This window comes from Pagrus pagrus, assembly GCF_965226575.1.
Source record: "Pagrus pagrus genome assembly, chromosome: 16".
NCBI classification, from domain to species: Eukaryota; Metazoa; Chordata; class Actinopteri; order Spariformes; family Sparidae; genus Pagrus; species Pagrus pagrus.
In genome coordinates this window covers 6,985,758-7,007,310 of record NC_140200.1, presented here as the reverse complement: position 1 = coordinate 7,007,310, position 21,553 = coordinate 6,985,758, and the positions used below count along the sequence as shown (strand labels likewise).

The 21,553-nt window shown below is 41.3% G+C and overlaps 1 protein-coding gene across 2 annotated transcripts; it reads right to left on the bottom strand.

Moving 5' to 3' along the window:
* Positions 1-2,152: 2,152 nt before the first annotated feature.
* med23 (mediator complex subunit 23) lies at positions 2,153-19,906 on the bottom strand. Of its 2 annotated transcripts, XM_084377993.1 has the most exons (31): positions 19,741-19,906; positions 18,732-18,763; positions 18,441-18,528; positions 18,053-18,177; positions 17,593-17,704; positions 16,721-16,819; positions 16,482-16,583; positions 16,269-16,338; positions 15,999-16,111; positions 15,813-15,908; positions 15,074-15,091; positions 10,931-11,137; positions 10,027-10,170; positions 9,742-9,887; positions 9,355-9,600; positions 9,079-9,221; positions 7,920-8,094; positions 7,653-7,816; positions 7,390-7,514; positions 7,077-7,282; positions 6,151-6,331; positions 5,886-6,056; positions 5,540-5,756; positions 5,288-5,397; positions 5,068-5,194; positions 4,563-4,728; positions 4,350-4,422; positions 4,048-4,262; positions 3,823-3,943; positions 3,354-3,485; positions 2,153-2,850 (listed from the first exon to the last, which is right to left on the bottom strand). In XM_084377993.1, exons 1-31 carry the CDS (start codon positions 19,789-19,791, stop codon positions 2,629-2,631), a joined length of 4,197 nt encoding a protein of 1,398 aa, XP_084234119.1. In that variant the 5' UTR covers positions 19,792-19,906; the 3' UTR covers positions 2,153-2,628. The 2 variants fall into 2 exon arrangements, with proteins under 2 accessions (XP_084234119.1, XP_084234120.1); XM_084377994.1 differs by lacking the exon at positions 15,074-15,091.
* Between the last annotated feature and the right edge of the window lie 1,647 nt (positions 19,907-21,553).

Below are 21,553 nucleotides of genomic sequence, written 5' to 3'. Positions count from 1 at the left end.
CATCGCCAAAAGAGCACCATACCCACAGTGAAGCACGGTGGTGGCAGCATCATGCTTTGGGCTGTTTTTCTTCAGCTGGAACTGGGGCCTCAGTCAAGGTGGAGGGAATTATGAATAGCTCCAAATACCAGTCAAAACCTTCAGGCTTCTGCTAGAAAGCTGAAGATGAAGAGGAACTTAATCTTTCAGCACGACAGCATATATCCAAATCAACAAAAGAATGGCTTCACCAGAAGGAGATTAAAGTTTTGGATCGGCCAGCCAGAGCCCAGACCAGGGTGATCTGAAGAGGGCTGTGCACAGGAGATGCCCTCGCAATCTGACAGATTTGGAGCGTTTTTGCAAACAAGAGTGGGCAAATATTGCCAAGTCTGAGAAAGACTGAGTGCTGTAACAAAATCTGCTGGTGCTTCAACAAAGTATGAGTTTAAGGGTGTGCACACTTATGCAACCACATTATTTTATTTTTTTGTTTTTCCCCCTAAAAGATTTGTTTGTTTTTCAATTGAGTCGTACAGGTTACAGGTCACATTAAAGAAATGATTTATCTTGGTCTCATTGTTTTAAATTTCAAATGGCACAGATGGTGTCAAAATGTGCCAAAATGCCACATTTGGAGATTCTGCCTGAGTGCTCTGTAGTAAAATCTCTCTAATTTTTATCTGATTTACTTTATTATCATAAAAGTTGGCAGAGGCAGATGTTTTGCTATGGTTTGCTGGAGATCTGGAGCTGCAGCTGCATCATTCCTATATTAGGATATTTAACGATATTTTAAAATAAATCTTTAATTTCAGCTGTGTTCCAACTTAATTTACTCGGACCCAGTGACATATTTACTTATACTTACACATCTGGATAAATATTTCAAGTGTTCCCTTTATTATGATACCTTGATTATTGAAATAGACCTCGTAGTTGCAGAGATACACTGTTAATTATCGAGCAGGGACACAAATTAAGGCTAGTTCTTAACAGGTTAACTTGAGAGGATGAAGCGCTCACAGAGAGACTTCAGCCTCACTCAGGAGCCTCTCAGGTGAGACTTGATAATACAGAGGGGAGGTTCGTCCTCACATGGAAATTAGACATTCATGATGGGTCCTTCATGATTATCACTATTAATACAACTTAAACCGGTAAATTGGCCACTCGCTTCACAACATTAACATATTATCATGTATTAAAGTTGCAGTATGTAAGTATTTTAACTAAAATTATCAAAAGAACATAAAGAAATAACAGTTTTGATGTTATGACGTCTCTGTCCTTCTTCCTTTCTCAAGTTTTGCATTTTCCTTTTTCACAACACAGAGCTTGACTTTTTCTGATAGAGTGACAGCTGCTTGAGCAAAAATTTACTATTTCTTAACTTCATCCCCGACATCTGACACTATGACAGATTTGACATAACGAACCATTCATGGCAGAATGAGAGCATCATCAATGGCTCAACTCTCCAGCTTGCTAAAAACCCAAAGGCACCACTTCAATTATAATTTGATTTACTGACCGGACGAATATATCCCCTGGATTTGGTATCAAGCCTTTCTCTCACCATCAGTTCCATTTCCAATTGTCAAATGGCAAAAATCCCAGATCTAACTCACTGCCAAAATCCTAAGTGTTCTTGGCTCAAAACCAACCTTTCCACCAGTGAATATCTGCTCAGATGTTTCAGAGATATCCCTGTGGCAGAGAGGCAGGAAAATCAAATCTAATGGGGCTACTGGGGTCGATAATGTTTCACTCTCCGTACTCCAGTGGCAAAAGGCAACTTTAAATGTTCAACTCCCCCTACTGGCCTCAGTTGCAATGTTATTGTATTTATTTGACAGAAACTGAGAGCTGTTATCTCAGCAATTGGGATCATCTGTCATGACCTGCCTCAGCGTGACTCACCCAAAGATAAGGTGTTTCTTCAGAGTGTGAGAGATGAGTGTGAGCTGACCTGACAGAGACACTGGCGCGCTCACAACACAGGTTATCACAGCTCCAGGGTAACACGGAAAACCAGCCAAGGAAAGACACCTGGTATAAAACCTAACCCTCGCAGATTTTGGGTGGATTACAAAGACGGACAGGTGTTTTGAGAAACGCTAACCCGGAATGACGGAGGCCGAAGAACCATCAATAAAGAGTTGAACCCAGATATCCAAAATCTTTTTTAATGAAGAGTCATAATGTACAATATAAAAATCGACTACAAACAGAAAAATAAAACAGATGTTATGATAGTAATGAGAAATTCTGTGTATCTGTGACCTTCTTGAACGCAGCACATACTGAGAGCTGCACATTCTTGTATAGTTTGTTGGCTGTTCTGATAATTTACTACATTTTCTTGCAAGAGATTTTCCACTTCAAAGACTTTTTAATGTATCAGTACCTCTGAATTCTGTTCATGATGAATTTTGAGAGTTTCCTAGACAGGAAAACACATTTTTACACACTTGAGCGAACAAGATTCAGTCTGATCTCTCAAAGAATCATCTCCATGGTTCTTGTTTATGAGAGTATAATAGGCACAATTAATCCAGGTCAAACAGAACAACAGACAGCAAAAATGTTTTTGTGATGTGGTTACATGTAAAAGTCAGTTGTCACGACTGTGTTGAGCTAGGTTGCCTACATAGGTGTGTGTGTGTGCTGTGTGGAGGAGGGCGAGGCGGCGGCGGAGGATGACGAGAGCGAGGAGGTGGACGGCTGAGGGGTGGAGGAGGAGGAGGTGGAGGAGGAAGCGGAGGCGGCGGTGGCAGCCAACGACGAAGTCTCTACAATGCTGCTGTGCGTGATGAAGCGCAGGCGCAGCTTCATGGCCGGACGTAAAGTCATGATGATTTTCTCCACCTGGGTAAAAAGAAACGGAGACGAGGTGATGACAACAAGTAGAAGTAAGGGAGAGAGAGATTTTATGTAACATCACTTATTTAATCACAGCTCCCAAAAATAAAAGACATATAGCTCAGGTAAAGTCGGCTCTCAGTGTTCAAGAACTGCCTTGTCCGTTAAATTAATTACTTTAAAAGTCAATTTTAAGTACACTTGTCTGAGCCTCGAGGACAAAGCAGAGCCACAGTTTCATCATCTCTAATTAACTCTGGTGTCAGGTCTGGACCTGGTGGGGAGTTGTCTTACAGCACAGGAGGTGACAGCTTCAAACTATAAATGGAAACTGGGAACAGAAAACTGTCTCCTGAAGAGCTGCCGGTTCATACGTGTAGATGCCATCTGACTCAAAGTCTGGGTGACGAAGGTCTCCGTTCGCCTCCATTTTTAGCTTCACGTCAGTTTGTTATTTTGTTGTATGAGCTTGTTGCCGTCTACTGTAGTTTAACAGAAGACAGCCTCACCTGCTCCTTCACGCTGTCTCCAGTGTACATGTATTTGATGTGATAGAGGAAGTCACAGATTGGATCCATGTAGCTGAGATGTTGGGAGTGCTGGTCCACCGCCTGGAGCATCTCATAGAAGGCCACGCCGATCTGAAATACACAAAGTTAAAACTTAAAACAAAGACATAAATCTTAAGCTCTTTTGCTGCACTTGTTATTGGAACTCAGGCTGAAGCAATATATCCAAAATTTCAGGCAAAAGTGTCAAACATTAGCTGGTTCTAGCTTCTTAAATGTAAGAATTTGCCCACTTGTCTTTGTCATTAATGATAGTAACTGAAGAGTCTTTGAGTGATGGTAAGGACAAAATAACCGATCTGAAGACGTCACTCTGGACTATGGAAAATAATCTGCAGATTAATAGATAAAGAAATAATAATCATTAATTTTGCCATCTAATAATCTATGGTCAAACTTCTCTATGTACCTCCAACATGCATCGGGTCCTCTCCTGCTGGAAGCGCTGCAGGAACGGCCCCACCAGGTGATACACGTAGAGTAACTGGAACTCTGTCTGGACGACGGGCTTCAGCGTCTCTGACAGGAATCTACAAACACACACGCAGCCACACATTTATGGTGACACCAGAGCCATAAAGAGCACAAAGGAGGACATGAAGAGCGAGAGAAGAGAGTAAAAAGACTTCCTTACTTGGGGATAAGAGACAGCTGTCCGATGGAGGAGTGATGCCAGACAGCGTGTGCTAATGCTAGCACATAGCTGCAGTTCATTTCACTGTAGCTCTGGTGGCAGGCTGTGAAGTCCAGCAAGGCGAAGGGACAACCTGCCCACTCCGTCTCAGACGTCAGCGCCGGAGAGCTAATCACAGACACAATGCGGTCGTGGAGAACGATCCAGTAGGGCTCCTGGAAGTGGGTCATGGTGAACAAAATCAATGCTAATTCATCAAACAGTAAAGGAATGTGATGATCTTTTATGACTGTTTTTCTTACAGGAAGTGCGGTGATCACAAGCCCAATGGCATTCATCCAAGCTATGATGCTCTCCCTGGGAACCAGAGGTTGGCTGAAAGGTGGAAGAAAACATTGTGTGACTCAGCAATAATTCAAACTCTTTTATCAACAAAAAAATACGACCAAAAACACACAACGCTCAAAATGATCTTTCTAACAGTCTAAAGATGGTAAAGCATTTGTCTATCGTACCTCTTCAACACAACGTTGAGCAGAGCGTTCCCGACATCTTTTCCCGGCACGGCCAAAGCCATCAGCTCCACGCAGGTGACGTGCAGGGCGTGGGCTGCGGGGTTGGGGAACTCGTTGAACCTCCAGTCACAGTTGGGGAAGGGGCCGGGTGACTTGCCGGCCATGGGTGAGAGAGAGAGTTAAGGAGGCCTACTGGTCACTGGAGGAGGGGCGTGAATGTTTGCTGCATGATTACACACCATAAAACATTTCCATCTGGTTTTCAGTAACTCCTCTCTATGTAACAGCTACATTGCCTGCAATAAAACAACCTTAAATATTAAAAGCAATAACTATGTGCCTTTAAAGCAAAGAGGCACTCAGGGACACTACAAGTATTGGCAGTAAGGTAAATATATTATTCACGTGCCCCAGAGGCCTGTGACTTTATTAGCTAGTACCAGGGTCAGTTAGAGAGAACAGTGATAGATACATCTGCCAACAGGGGGAGATTAATGAAGGATATTGTCCACCAGGCGTCCAATCAGCTTGCAGTAGTAGGTGTCATCAGGGATCCACACGTTGTCCTCTCTTGGGTTCATGCCAAACTTCAAGTAGGTTTCACTCAGGCACCAACCTGGGGTACGGTTGTCCTTTAAAAAAACAAGGAATAAAATGTAAATATAACCAATAAAATAAAAAATAATAAAATGTGTGTCTCTTTCTTCTTCCTCTACAGTACCTACCTTCAGTGACGACATGATGGCGTGCACAAGCTTCCTCTTCAGATTGGTTCTGTCTCTCAGATGTCGCTCGTAGTAGTGAAGTGTGTTGTACAGGTAGGTGACTGGGCGGTCTGCACACAAACACATACATAAACATACATTTCATTCATCTCCCTTCTTCCCCTTTTTTATCCATGTCATTTATTGCTGTTTCTCTATCTCACTCTAAACCTGTTCCCTCTTTCATCCACACAGTCGTTTTTCAAGACTCACCATGGAACTTGTACAAGCCTCCCAGATGATCGAGGAGCGTTTCCAGAGACTTGGAGACAGGAAGGAGCTCCAGGAAACGGTGGATGACGATGTCGAAGACGGGCAGGAAGCGCAGGCACACGTTGCCGAAGTAGATGGGCAGGTACTGCGGCTGGAGCTGCATGGGAGGGTTGACTTGGTCTGCGAGGCCCTCGAAGTACAGCTTCTCTGGGTATTTCTGGTAAAAGAAAAATCAGAAGAATACTGAATGTTCTGACCTGGCTCCCTCTATTAATTTCTCTTTTTTTAGACTGAGGTGTTGTCAGAATGAGATGGATGATAAGGGAAGGTTCTGTTACACGTGTACCTTGTGGTAGCTCATGTGCTTGTTGTGCCAGTCGCTCTGCAGCCAGTGCTCAGGAGCGTTCTCCTTGACAAAGTCATTAACTCGGTTCCTGAAGTCGTTGGGCTTCAGCAGCAGCAGCTGGATTATGAAGTAACAAACCTGAGCCTCATTGCCCTCGTGGCTGCGCATCGCCTGGATAAAGATGAGAGGAAAAGAGAAATCAGACAACTAGACCTAGACCTGTCAAACAGCAGACTTATTTATCTGTATGCAACTTTCCCCTCACCAGACACAGGATGAGTCTGTCCAGCGTGACTATGTTGTATTTCCAGACCATGTCGTTGAGAATTTCGATGCACTTGTTCAGCTGTTGCCCGCCTGCAGATGTCGAGAACTCGTAGACAAGGAAGTCTGCAAATGTGCGCACGTGAGCCACCAGTGCACGAGCCCCGATACGCTCCAAGACCCTGAGGGACAGAAACATCAGGTTACAGTTCGCTCGTCATCCCACAAAAACACTGTTTTCTCCCTCTGGATCAATTAACTACAGATGTTATTTAGAGACTCGAGAATGCCCCACCTCGGGCTAATTAGTGGAAAGTTAAAATGCCAGAACATCAGTGGTGAGACACATTATTAACACATGCTTCACTCAGGAGTGTCTTGGGTACAAACGCAGGAAAATTAATTTGGAAGCCAATTTATACAGATTTGTTTTTAAGTTGACGTTTAAAAATATTTTTTTCTGTTGATGAGCATGAAACCTAATTACTTTCAGTGGTGTTCAAAGATAAAACAAAGGCACTGTTTGTACAATATCTGTGACAAGAGCTGCAACAATTAATCGATTAGGTGACAGCTATTAAATCAATCAACTATTTTGATAAGCAATTTAACTCTTTGAATTTTTTTTTAAGAAAATAAAGTCAAAATACTCTGATTGCAGATTCTTAAATATGAATATTTTCTGGTTTCTTTACTCCACTATGACAGTAAACTGAATATCTTTGGGTTGTGGACACAACAAGACATTGGAGGACGTCATCTCAGGCTGTGGGAAATACTGCTCAACATTTTCCTCCATTTTCTGACATTTTATAGACCGAACAACTAATACATTAATCTAGAAAGTGGTCAACAGATTAATCAACCAAGAAAGTATTCGCTGGTTGCAAAGGTATTTTTGTAGGACATAAAATAATGACATCATACCTGAAGCCTATCTGGTTTATGTGGTCCGTCTCCAGCAGCATCTTCCACAGCAGACAGAGGAACAGTGGGGGTGATCCCTGCATGGAGAAGTGGGTAATGATGTCATTCTCATTGGCCATGGACTTCCACTTTCTGTACTCCTCTTCCACATTCTTCTTCAGGTTGAATCGAGACTCCTGAGGAACGTTGTTCTGTTTGAAGAATGCCTGAGGAGGAGGAGGAGAGAGAGAGAGAGAGACGGTCGTTACGACTGGATGAATTCATCTGATTTGAATCTGTCGGCGTTATTCATGCCTCAGTGACCACAACGCACCTGTAGTGGAGCAGGGAAGCAGGAAAGTGTGTGTGATGCCCAGTTATGAGGCGTGAAATTCATGATGGTCTGGAGGATGTCTTTACACCAAGTCCCATGGATGGAGTCGGACCCCGTGAAAAAATCTACACAGAAGAACACATAATGCAGAGGGTTTGACAAGTGGCAGAAAAAAACAAGATAGGAGGGAAAGCAAAAAGGAAAAGACAAAGGCAGAGAGCAACTAAGGATTCAAGAAAAGAAAAGATCTGAGAGAGCGCTACCAGTGACGTGTGTGGCTCTGGCCAGGGTGAGGATCAAGGCTCGGTTCAGCTCCTCAGATTCAGCTGACAGAACCGTCTTTGGGTCGTTGAGGAAGCGTGTGAACTGGGGCTGCACTTCAGAGCTCCCCAAGGCTGTGATCAACCGCAGAGCTGTGCTCTCAACACTGGAGAAAGAGACACAGACAGCAAGATTGTCATTCTAGTGGATGTGGACACAATATAAACAACGTGTGTACAACGCGAGGATGATGTGTTCTTCTACTTTACCACAGATGCAGCTGGTTCTGGTTGGTCTGGGGTACGGCTGCCAGACTGTGCAGATGACTTAGTAGCTGGACTCTGTAGTGCGGCTGGATGTGGTGCATCCTGTAGCTGAACATCTCCAGTAACGTGTGGAGGATTCCCCACGCGTGACACTTGAACACATTGGGCAGCAGCTGGCCTGAACAGACAGACAGAGTCACACTATTCAATATGTATTCGTTGCCCTGAAGGGAGACGAATTCATGAATAACACAAATGTTCTGAGTCAATCTGCTCAAAATGCAACCCAGAGGAGGAGCAGCGATGACTGAATATGAATTGGACTAAGAGATGCTGACGGACGTGCCAGATCACTCATAAAGACATTTCTTTCTTGATCATGCTCGTGTTCAGAAAGCCGATTATGCAATGGTGGAGTTTTAGAGACTTAAAAGCATAACTGAGATTATCCTGCTGCCGCCTTAAATGTAGCTGAAGTAAGAACTTCAAAATGAATAAATACGTATAAATATATGTCCATCATGGTACACTAGGGGACTTAGGGCTTGATTTTTTGACGGTTTTCTTTGTCACTGATTTGTTGTTTGACCACTGTTTTGTAGCTGGAGCTTGGCTCCACTTAGTCGTTATATCCACAGTCCCAGTGTTTTCAACACATATATTTTACTTGGGCAGTCCACCCAGGTATATTAACAGCTGTCCAAGTATATTTGGTGACCCATTTTAGCATTTTATACTTTTATTTTTGTACAAACGTGCTTTTCCATGTGACTGAGTGAGTGTGTGAGTGAATGACAAAGTTACAGGATTGGTCAGGGCAGTCAAGTAGCATTTGCTCATTGGCTCTTGATAGTTGATTTTTGAGTCTCTAGTCAATATTGCCGCAATATCGATATCGAGGTATTTGGTCAAAAATATTGTAACATTTGATTTTGTCGCCTGGTCCTCGCATTTATCAAGTACTTTTGAGGAGATTTCAAATCGGATAAATATCATGTATTGCGGTATAGCCTAGAAATATTGCGATATTAAATGACTAAATTTTGTCTTGAAAGGTAAGTTAGTCTAGCCTGTTTTACACTGGTTCAGACAAGAGAGGTTATTTCAATCTTGTTTTTGTTTTTTTGCATTCTGAGTGAATTAACATGTTTCAGTGACTCACTGATGAATCCTTTGATGCCCAGTGACTCGATCTCCATATAGACCAGCAGTCTGCTGTATGTCTCTACCAGCGCAGGGGCCAGGGCAATGCTGGATTTGGCCTGGGCCAGCTTTATTACCCGCGTGGCAATACTGTGGATCAGACTGGAGGCAAACAGACAAACAGAGTGGGACAAAAAGATACAGAGAAGGTTAGAGTCATTGTCTATCATTCTATCATCAACATATACATTTTTAAACCCAATTTATTCATCTGCACATCCCTTCCTTCCTCTACCTCATCTTTGCGTGCACTGTGAGTGAATCCAGCAGGTTCATAGGCAGCGGGGTGACAGAGCCCGATGCCATACAGTTGGTGCCAGGTAGGTTGATCCTCATAGTTCCGTTCCCATAGATGGTCTCCACCAGGACGCCCATCGGCAGAGTGAAGCACTCCGAGTTGGTGCTGTAGGCGTTGCACAGCAGGGCGATCTTGTAATCGGACATCCCCAGAGTCTTGTTACGCAGCGACTGCTGGAGAAACCTAACAGATGGTAGGGAGATTAGCAGAAAGACGTTGTATGTATGTAGAGTTGTTAGGAAGCACTTGCATGTGGAAGTGCGCAGTTTTAAGGTATTTATTGATCTATAGCACATATGGGTCCAGTTATTTAAAGATACATACTCATGGTGTAGTTTCAGAGAATGTGGGATTGGTATCTGGAGTTTGGAGTTGTCGTTCTGAGCTTTGCGGTTCAGGTGGATCCAGATGCAGGTCATGGCAAAGGAATGAGTCGACTGGGGCTTGTTAATGTCTGGAACTGGAATACACTGGAGTGGGAGAGAAATCAAAAATAAATCTGATGGAACTGCTGCCAATAAAAAGCGACATACGCAACAAGATACAAAAGACAAGAAATAACAGAACAAAATGGGGCATGAGTAATAATGATCGTCGGCAGATGTGCACCTCTTTTTCTGGGTAGAGCAGGTCAAAGAGCTTCATGACAGGCAGGAAGTCGGCTAAGGCATTCTTCTGAATGCTTCCCGAGATGAACTGCAGCAGGACCCACATCAGGTGGTCTCTACCTTTAATGAGACCTCTCCCTGCAAGCTAGAGAGAGAGAAAGACCAACTCAACAACAAGGAACACATCAGCTCACACCTTTTTATAATTCAAACACTTTATACTTTTGTATTTGACTTGTTAATTTTGCTTTATTTTTTTGTAGTTTTTACCTACATTTCCAGCAGCAGAGCCACAGAGTGCTACCAACCTACACCTTAAGGCAGAGGGTTGTCCAAATTTCTTTAATGGAGCTCAACTGGTGCTGTGTGGTGTTGCAGTGAAAATGTATTTCCTATTAGCAGTTACTGTTTGTGGATGTGATATTCATTGTTTTTACACGTCAGGTCGGGCAGATGCATCACAAGGAATTAATGACTTCCGAATAGTGTGTGACTGCAACTAAACCAATTTTATACTTATCTTAGGAAGGGTGAAATAATCCAGTCATAACTCTGGAGCCAGTGTAGCAAACTTAAATCTTTACTTGAGAGATTTAAGTGTAGCAAACTTAAATCTTTACTTGAGAATGAGTTTCTGCATGTTGGTGTCAGGGGATAGAACGAGCTACCTCCTTTAATTAAGGTCAAATCCTCCAGACTTTGAGGCACACGGCTGAACAATGGCTGCTAGAGAGTACTGCCTTATTAAATGTGACGTTTTTTAAGTTTTAGTTCTTAATTGATTGATATTTGTATCGTGAACTACAGAGTCATACAGCTGTTGTCTTCTGTGACACCAAATCACATGTAAATTACCCTTCATTTGATAATCAACTCTTCCCTCCTCTACATCTCCCTCCTCTTACCTTCTGATGTAACGACAGCACCATGTGAGGGAAGCTTGCAAACTGAAACAACACAAAGAAGATGAGCTGGGAGGAGAGGTGCTGCCACAGCAACTGGCTCGTGCCCCCGATATCGGCGTCAAAGTGTTCCTCGGTCTCGGAGCGCTCCATGGCGTACACCACGAGGTCCACCAGCTGCTCTTCTAGCACCGGGCAACGCTGCTTTTGCTGGCAGGGGAGGAGGGGAGTGTTAAAGACAAAAAAAGAGGGCAGGAGAGAGAAGTTAAACGGAGAAAGGGAGGGAAAGACGTCCACGGACAGACAGACAGACAGAAGGAGGAGAAGGGGTGGAGGAAATGAGGAGAGACAGCGGGAAAGGAAGGGAGAGAATGAGAAGAAGATCATCATTAAGTTACTTCATACACATTTTCTTGTCAATAGATTCTCCAACAGTTGTCACACTTCAAAATCTTTTCATCCCTTGCATGCAGGACAGCATCTCCCTCCTGCTTCTGTCAGCTGGGTAAACATCCCTCTGGCCCCATGTCCAAATTAAGCTTCAGCTCCAAATGTCCTTTTAATTCTACAGTGATGTCACTACGCAAGAATTGTTAAATTGTTAAACTTTAGAGTCCACGCAACTCCAATCCTTGAATTACATTAAAATAATGTAACTAATGTTGATGCAAACATATTTTAGCATTGACAAAAGTCAACCTGTGCTCAGCAGACGTCTGGTGAAAGGATTACCTGGTTTTCTGAAATGATCCTATCAAGTAGGAATTCATTCGAAATGTAAAATATGTGAAGCTCATTTAGGTCAGCAGCCAGACTTCCATGTATAAAAAGGGGTTTTGATGAAAGACAGGAGCAGAGAGGGAAGAAGGGGAGGGAATCAAGAGAAAGTATGAAAACTGGCAGGGAAGGCAGGTTATCGAGATCCTGTGGATGACTGCGTAGACGTGGCAGTATCAAACCAGTGGACTGAAACATTATTCACAGAAGTATTTCAGACTATATTATTGACTACTGACTGACATAATGTCGTATCAAAACAAGACAGTGTTCGTTTAAAAAATCTGAACTGACCAAAAACTACTAAGACTGACATTTCCTGGTAACCCATGGTGAGAAACTTAACTTCACCCATCAGTGACAGAGCAGGAGTGTCTCTGTAATGGCTACAACGACAGACTTAAAAGAGCCTTTTTCACACAGCATAGCAAGGAAACAGCACAGCACAGCACAGAGCAGTTCAATATGTCACAGCACAGCACAGCACAGCACTTAACACCAAACCAAACCAAACCAAACCAAACGGTGCAACGTGTTCCTGCATGCAGGCTAACGGGTCTGGAAAGGTGGGGAGGTGGTGTGACTGGGAAGAAGAAGAGGAGCTGCGAGGCTGACTGTCACCTCTCTTCCTCTGCCACCAAACACACATTTGCACTCTCACACAATCACACACACAAAAAGAGTGAGGGCAAGAGAAAAACAAAGAAAAAGAGAGAGAAAGAGAGAGGGATCCACAGGCACATCATCCACACTGTACAAAGAAATCAGCCCAGTGGCGTACCTAGTTACAACCAGAGTAAACCACAGAGAGAGACAGAGCTACAGCTCCATATCAAGGTGAGTGTTTTAATGTATTTAAATGTAATTTTCACAACAATATATCTGGTAGCAATTTAATAGTCTCTCAGCCCGCATTTATTCTAAAATGAGTACCGAACTGATTGTGATCACTGCGGGTCATCAGTTGTTAAACAAGAAAACATGTCACTCATCTGCCACTGACATTTCAGGCTCTGTATTAAATTATAGAATAAACTGGATTCAGTAGTTGTTTTTGTAGAATCAAGATCATAATTATTACTTAATTGTGTACAGTAGGTGCGTCATATGAGCAGCTGAGAACAATATCACATGTTGATGGTTACCCAAACAAATTAAACTACTAACACTAAACATTTTAATTTGGGGCCTGTTCAATCACTTTGCTCATTTAGTAATTGGCATAAATAAATCAGATGTAAAATAATTGGAAAAGAAGCTGTTGCTTGCAGTTTTTTGTGTACTGAAGCACAGAACCATTATTAAATATCTATTAAAAAGTGCAAACTGGAGAAAAAAAAAAAACAAGAAGTCAGCAACCACGCGCATCATCAACCAATGAATACCACAGCACACAGGTCAGACTACACTCATCCAGTCAGACAGCCAATCAGAAACACTCAGCAGACCTGGGCAAAACACTGTTCAACATAGAAAAACAAAAACAAAATAAGCATAATGTTAATTTGTCTTCCTAATCCACACTTTGCCATGTCTTCTTATTTCTGTGACCTGCCCGTGCTCATGCCATTTAAATCTGCACGCTGCTGCTCAAAACTTTATAATTACAAAAATATCACTCCATCTCTTTAACCTGGAGAGACTCTGGAGAATGATTAAGTTTATATAAGAACGAAAGTGAAGTTAGCAGAGCATGAACATTGCAAATTACAAGCTACTTATTAAAGAAGCTGATATCATTTTGGCAGTTAATTGACTGGATGGCACAAGTTGCATAGGAATAAGGTTCACTAACAAACTGCAGCATCGCGGCACAGAAAGTTTGTTTAGACTGGAAGCAGAAGACATGACAATCAGAAAATCATTAAGGTCTACCAACTATCAATGCCTACCTTTGAAAATAAATATGTTTATAATGATAAACAGGCCTGTAGACTTCCTAATACACTGCCTGTTACAGTGTACTTGTTCAGGTTTATTGCTTGTGGTAGCCTGACCACTATTTAGTCAAAATGGAGTAGTTTTGCCCAGGTCAGCGCAACAGAAAGCAGCGTAAAGGTCAGACACGAGAGGACCTCGCTAACAACAGGCAAGGACCAGACTACATTCACACATGCAGTGCAGCAGGACTTGAAATGTCAACAGCAGGGTTTAAAATCAGAAATACTTCATGGGAGCCTGTCAGCTGGAACCACAGACGTATGTATTGAATGGCTGGGACTTTCCTTTAATAAAAACGGCAGTGTAGAGAATCTGTCTTAGTCCGGACGACAGACTGTTATGTCGTTATCAGTTGGCTCAGTTTAATTAAGGAAAATCCAGGGTTGTAAAATAAAATCTCATTAAACGATGGAAACTGGGCCACAGCACTGCGAATATTCAATATAGCAAATGAGGTGTGTTAAATATGAACATAAGCAATTCCAATGATGCAAAAACATTACTGAGTATACATTTATGCAGTAAAGCATCAACAGATCGGGCTTACTGCTCTCGCTCTCTCTCTATGAGCATTAGTGGAGACGAGTTAGTAATAGTTAATGTCCTGTTTTCATTTATAAAAGGCACTATCATAATAGGCCATTAATTCTATTTTGGGGGGATCAATGTTTTCCCTAGAATTTAATTAATGTCATGTACGTGTATAAATAGTTGGAAAAGCTAGAGCAGCTAATAAATAATCAACACTTGATAATAAAACTTGCTGAAGAAGTCCACTGGGGACATACTGCAAACATAAGTCATTTAGTTTGTTTTGATGCTCTCTACATTGATTTCCCATTCATCTGGCTTAGCTGGGTGCTGCGCCTAAGCCTTCTAATGGAAAGGAAAACCCCTGAGATATGACTTGTTTTGCCCAGAATATCGTCTAATATAGATACTGAATATTAACAGAAAATATTGGACATCCGTGGCTTTGGTCAATACACTTTTTATTGCTTGTGAACTTATTCTGCTGCATTAAAGACAGTGATAAGGCAGCAAGTGACGCAAACTGACGTCACTGAAAATGTCACAGGAAACGATTTATTTGCACTCCAACCTTTTATCTGAACAATTCATCCATGGTTAATGATCCGCAAACAGCCTGTCTTTCCACCGAATGTTGATCTGCTTGTCAGTCTGTGTGCCTACCCAGTATTTATTTGGCCACATCTGTCTCTTTCAACTATGTGTATCTCTATGAAGCCCTGCTGTGACCATTTCAAGCTCTGTAGCATTTCTCTTTACTCAATTTACGTTTTCTTTTCTTTTTTTTTTCATGTCCAGTTTTCCATATTTATGACATCAGACCGCCTAAAAAGCTAAGCGTCCGATGGGCTGGTTAGTTAGGAGGTCGGGCGACCAGGAGGAGGAACAACGACATACCTGGGCAATGTTCAGAGTCTAGAGAGCGCATGGCAGAGAGACGGACAAACACAACACACAACCAGAGAGAAAAGAGAGAGAAACAAAGAAAGAAGGAAACAGAGAGGGGGGAAAAAGGAGAGACAGAGAGAGAGAAAGTGGTGACTAAGGAGCTAGGTTGTTCACTGTCTGTTCAGCACAGTTAGCATCAACTCAGCCGATTCAGAACAGACAAGATGGAGTCTGGGTGATTTGTTCAAAATCAGAGCTCTGGTCTGTGTAGATTATTCTGTTAGCAACAACGATGAGAGCTGGTCAAACTGTGTCTGTGGCGCTCAGCGAGCTGGGCTGAGTTGAAACTGCATGAACCAAACAGGGAGAACTAACACCAGTGCATTATGGGTCAAGCACACAGCATAGGTTGCTTTACATATGGTTTTATATAGCTGTGTTACCAGGGCAACAAAGGATGGGAGGGGTGTCAAAAGAGAAAAAACGATGGGGGAGAAGAAGAGGGGAAACCTGAAATTAACAAAATGAAGGAACGATGAAGAAAAGGATGAGGTAAAGATGAAGAAAACAAGCGGCAGAGAGGAGACAAGAATGAGGGAGGAAGGAAGAGCGAGAGCAGGCAGGGAAAGAAGGGAGCAGATAGGAATTTAAAAGAAAGGGGAGCATGATGGGGACAGGAGAAGTTAGGGCAGGTGGAGGGCCTGGTGCAGAAGCAAAGGAGCAAAAGTGGAAGAAGAGATTGTCATACCTGTTTGTTGAGTCCTAACATGTTGCACACCATTTCTCTCGAATATGGTTGCTCTAACACGTAGCGCAGCAAGCCCGTCTGTGGCTCAAACAGGTCCTACATGACAAAAATACACAGTTTAATACTGTGTATTTGTATGAGTGTGTGTATAAATGATTGTGTAATACATTTATGTTAATATGGTACCTTGTCAAATGGCAGCATGCCCTTCAGAGGGAAGCGGAGAGTTGTGGGGTCTAACTTCCAGGAGTTACAGATGGCCCCGCTGTTATTCACTACCGGTAACAAGCTGCATCGACCTGCACACATTCACACATGAAATAACTTAACAGGACTACTGCAAAACAGGAAGAGGAGAAGCAGTTTGCCAAATAACAGGAACCCATTAATACAACTCTACACATTGCAACTCTGTAAACTTGATATGTTTTCAATCAATATTTTATTTTCTCTTACCACAGATGGAGTTGATTCTGGCAGTCGGTCTGAAACTGTCCTCAAAGTCTGAAATCAAACTGCCAAGAAGCTACCAACAGACACCGAGTGACAGAGAGAAAAAGAGAGAGAGAAAGCAAAGGACGGATAAGAGAGGGGATAAACACAAAAATATTTGTTGGAAACAGATGACATGGCTGCACACACATTTACACACAAGAACCCCACACTTACCCAGTGTGATAGCTGTCCCTCTGGATACAGTTTTCTGATTTCTGTGACGGCAAAGTAGGCTGGCAGGAGGCAGGCATTTCTGTCCAGGATATATTCTACCACCTGGAATACACACGGAGCAAAACATTAAAGTGATAGACTTGGTCTGCTTACAGATAATTCATTCAAACAAGCAATCAGGGTAAAAAAAAATAAAGAAATTACAAAGTGAAAGTAGTGAAAGATAGACAGAAAAATACCTCTCTGGCAGCCAGAAGCTGCTGGACTATAGCTGAGCTGACAGTGTTAGGAATGGTTTGAATTTTATCCAGTACAGGCTTCAACAGATCTCGAACACCCTGAAACAGACACACACATTTAACATGAAAACAAATCTGATGATGGAAGATTTTAATTTCAACAGCTGTGTGTAAAAAATATATATATATATACATCAGACATATTTTAAGAGGCCTAAAAGGGCAATTAGTGTCTTTTTGGGATTACATAATGGAACTTCTGGTTCTGGACTTCTGGATCAAAGCGTCTAACGTCCAGCAGATGCTTTTAAGAAAAATACTAACCAGACCTACATAATCACTGAAAACTAAAAATTAGGTTTAAGGTGCACTATCTAGTTTTTGAAGAAGAAATATTAATCAGAAGAGAAAGATCTTCACTGACTTGATTTTTTTTGGCTAAACAAACTAAATAAACAAAATATCTTTGTTTTCATGACTGAATAAACAAAATGACCTTAAAGGACAACACAATTTCATACTGTTTTACTTTGTTTGTATTTGGCAGACCCCGCCACCTTTCTAGCTTCAAACAGTGTTCTGGTGACCTTATTTTCCTCTGAGAGCAGCTTGTGTGCAGAAAAAAATAAATATTTCTGAGTTTGTTTTTGTTTTATTACCTGATATTGTAAATGTTAAAATGCTAAGTTTGAATTGCTTCTCCAAAATGACATAGTGCCTCTTTAATGTGCTAACAGCTCCCAAAAGTAAACATATACCGATCATGAAAAAAAAGTAAAAAAAGTAAAACAAAAGTACTACAGGAAATTATCATTCAAAAGCTTCTTATCATTGAGCTTGTTGATGAATGCTGTGTTGTGCTTGTGTGAGACCTTGTAGTCCACTCCTCCGATGATCTTGCGAATCAGTCTGAACGTTAACGCCCACAGTTGGGTCCTCTCCCACTCCAAACTATCTGAGCTTATCAGAGCCACACACACCATCCTTCAGACACATACAGAGATTCATTAGAGGGATGATTATGACAAGAACCAGACATCATAGATAAGAGTTTAACAGATTAACTGCAGAGACATGACAACAAGACTAAGGTATCATATATATGAAAAGTAATACTTTCAATTTAAGAATTTTAATAATCCATATAGAAGATCTGTTTTAATTTTACCTTCAAAGTAAAAGACAGTGACACAGACGCCTAAACAGAAATCTCAATAAATCTTAGCCAACGAACAGGATAATACTAGACTCAGTCAAGCCCCCAGACTAGAAATTCATGTATGCTGTACTTTCTGGGTGTGTACAAGTGTGTGTGTGTGTGTGTGTGTGTACCTGGGCGTCAACAGACTGGTCTCCACAGCCATTGCTAAACAGTCATAGAGGAAGGAGATCCTTTTTGGACTGTGCTGGCTGTGTATAAACCGCACTATCCACTGTACACACTGTTCATGAGAATCCTGCAGAAAGACACCAAGACAGTAAGAAAACACAGAGTTAATAACTCATCCTTGGAGTAATCTTTGACGCAGAATTATAATTTGACACTTGACTAAAGAGGCGCAATACTGCTTTGCACAACTGAGACAGCTGACCAAGAGCAGGTTATTTTTTCGTTTTTGAAAGGTGCTATACAAATAAAGTTATAATTATTATTATTATTATTATTATTATGATCAGTGTTATTATGTCTGAGCGTGTCTGTCTCTGTGTGTTTATAGACCTGCGGTAGTGTCCCCCAGTATTGCCTGAAGGCTCCGAGACAGCTGATCAGTTTGGTCCTCTCATCCTCTGGAGTGTCCATAAACATCCTGAAACACACAGCACACTTGTTACCTTAGCCTGCAGTGGTTTCAGATTACACAGTACACATCAAGCTTTACATTTTGACACATTATTGTTGACATATTATACATATAGTGTTTGTCAAATCTACAACAAGTCAGACCTGTTTTAACTGCATAACAACAAAACAACAGGAGGCGTGTGTCGTGGGTGTCTGGAGCCAACTTACCCAGCAAAGGCCTCTTCTATCATCTCAGTTTTCTGCGGAAAAGAAGACAAAAATAAAATTTAGAAAAGATTTTCGTGAGAGGACATAAAATGTGTCGACTCTTGGTGTGTCATAAACCACTAACATTCCTGACTTTTAAACAGATGTTTAAACTTTGACTTCGCCCGAGGTGAAACAGCTAACCGGTAAAGGATTCTTGTTTTTATAACGCAAGATTTTACAAGAAGACATGACATTTCTGAGCAATGTATGTTGATATTTCATTTAAATATGTACATTTATAAAATAATAATAACACGCACAATAAAGTTTAACCGAATAGTATTTCTGAGCCTGAGGGTAGTAACGTTTAATCAACTGCTATTCATCCCCCATTTATTTTTGCTCTTTCCTCTGTAGGCTCCTCTAACAGCCTTTACTTTCTTTACATAATAATATATATAATAATAACAATTCTCACTGCTACAGAACAACACCTGATGTTTCTACAGATTACAGTGCCTTGCTCAGGGACTCTTGAGCAGGGTGGATGCCTGTCAGCTGGGGGTTTGAGTGCCAGGTTCAGTGCTATCAGTATGTTTATTCAAGCATAGTTATATTGCGATTTCTACTTTTATCTAGTGCTATTCCACTCTCTTGATGCCCTTTTCCTTTTAACTGGCAAATAAAATAAAAAAACACTAGCAACTTTGAAGCAAAGTTACAATTAAAGGCACTTATATTAAGTAGTGTGACAGAGGAGATGTAGGTTGTTGCACAGTGTTAACACTGCTTGTGAAAATTAACAACATTTCAAATGTAACACGCCATTATTATGACGCACATCGTAAAGGAAAATATGCAAGATAATACTTGAATTAACTTGTAGCTGTCTAGCTATGTTGCTGGAATTAATAATTGCAAAACCACATCAGGTTCATGTGTGAAAATGTATTGGAAAAGGCTAACATGGTCGGAAAATGCTAACTAATACTAGCTTTAAACCCAGTTATTAAAGATGCAAAATTACCACAACATCCTCAAAGATGCTCTGGAGCTGCGTTTCCATCGAGAGCGCCATGTTTGCACCAAAAAAGTGTCCGTTTTTAGCGAAACATCACGCGAATCAATGAGGTTAACTACTGCTACCAATGGGCGCAGACGCTAACAACAAGCTACATGCTAACAGGCACCGGAATGAAAGCGCCGAGATACGCGCAACTGCAAAAACAGTCCGGAGACACAACAGAGACACACGGTGCATAGTTCCGCTTCATTTTGTCACTATGACGTGTATGCCTCGGTGATTATAGCATATGATAATTATATTATGTAATCGACAGTTATCACAAACAATATATAACTTCACAAAACGAAACATGTCTGTGTTTTTCGAAATCTTTGATGTGATATAGGCGATGTGAGACACTTACGGTAGTTGTCCGCCAGATGTCACTGTCGGCGATATTAATGAAACCACTTTTTACTCTGATGCTGTTTTCTAATTATTCCTGTCGTGTTTTATATTGCATATTAGGAATGCCAGTGAAATTGGTTGTGATTAAGGCGTGGCAGGGACAGTTTTCTGTCTGATATTGAAACCAGACAGTTATGAAACACAGAGTCAGGTTGTTGGTTTTTTTTGTCACCAAGGTTTTCCAGATAACTCATTAACCTGCATCTTGGAACAAGTCCGAGAAGAAATATCACAAGGCAATGTTCATGTTTCTCAAGGTGCAGCAAGGTGACTTAGTTTATATCTGCAGGAAGGCTTTGGTGGATTCAGTCATATTGACTAGCCTACTTCAAGACTAAACTAAACTAACTATGATCTAAATAAATATTTGTAGTAATCCAATTTACAGTTTTTATTCAAGGGGTTTCAGTTTTACATTTCATAGCCCCTTAGTGAGCCTATTAATGATGGTGTAAAGTACATCAATTTACTCAAGCATCTACTAAAAGGTACTGTAGTATCTACTTAGTACAATTTTGATGTACTTGTACTTTACTACATTTGGGATCATCTGACAGCTCTTGGTGCCTCATGGATTAAGATTTAACTACCAAATCATTATGTATGTGCAAATAAATAATTCTTATGAAATATTTTACTACTCAAATATACTTGAATTTAAAGTTAAAAGAGGCTTGTGCAGTAGAGGTAGGAAGCTGTACAGTTTATATAAACATTTTTTTTCCTTCAAGGCAAGTTTAACGTTGTTACATGAAATAATAAGGGATGGAAATAAACGTTGTATAGTATATTTGTATATAATATACATGTATATGGTGTACAAGTATGACCAACAAGTAAAATATACTGCATTGTTATCAATCAAACTTGCCATAAACACCATACAGTATACATTAACATGCTTAAATGTTGATTTAAGCCACACGGGGGACATTTTACATGATAAGTGCTATTTATTTATTTATTTATTTATTTATTTATATTGTGTTGGTGTTATAGGCCACTTCTAAGATGATTAAAATTTGGAGTAGTTTTTGATGAAGTAGCTTGTATTTGATAGCTGTTTTTTAATGGATCTGTTTACCTCTTCCAGCGATGCACGCCCGTGCGCGCGCGCCTCCACCTGCACAGGTGTAATGTGCACAAACGAGCGAGGTCACATTCCTTCCTCATTCAAGGAAACCTGGCGCACGGCTCGTTTTACTTGAACCATAAATCGTTTAGGGTTCAGCAGGCTGCCACTCACCTTTAACCAACCATACAGACTTAATCCACTCTCTCTGGCTGGACGTACAGTATGTGTGTGTTTGTTTTGTAGCTGTTCTTTTTTTTCCCGGGTCTGTTAGTTTTGTTTTATCGTGTGGAT

Excerpts from the sequence above, each read along its gene's own strand:
- med23 (XM_084377993.1), bottom strand. The coding sequence starts at position 19,791 with ATGGCGCTCTCGATGGAAACGCAGCTCCAGAGCATCTTTGAGGATGTT. Across the intron at positions 15,909-15,998 it reads GCATGCTGCCATTTGACAAG|GACCTGTTTGAGCCACAGAC; the intron begins GTACCATATTAA and ends TTTGTCATGTAG. Across the intron at positions 4,423-4,562 it reads CTCAACGTTGTGTTGAAGAG|CCAACCTCTGGTTCCCAGGG; the intron begins GTACGATAGACA and ends TCCACCTTTCAG.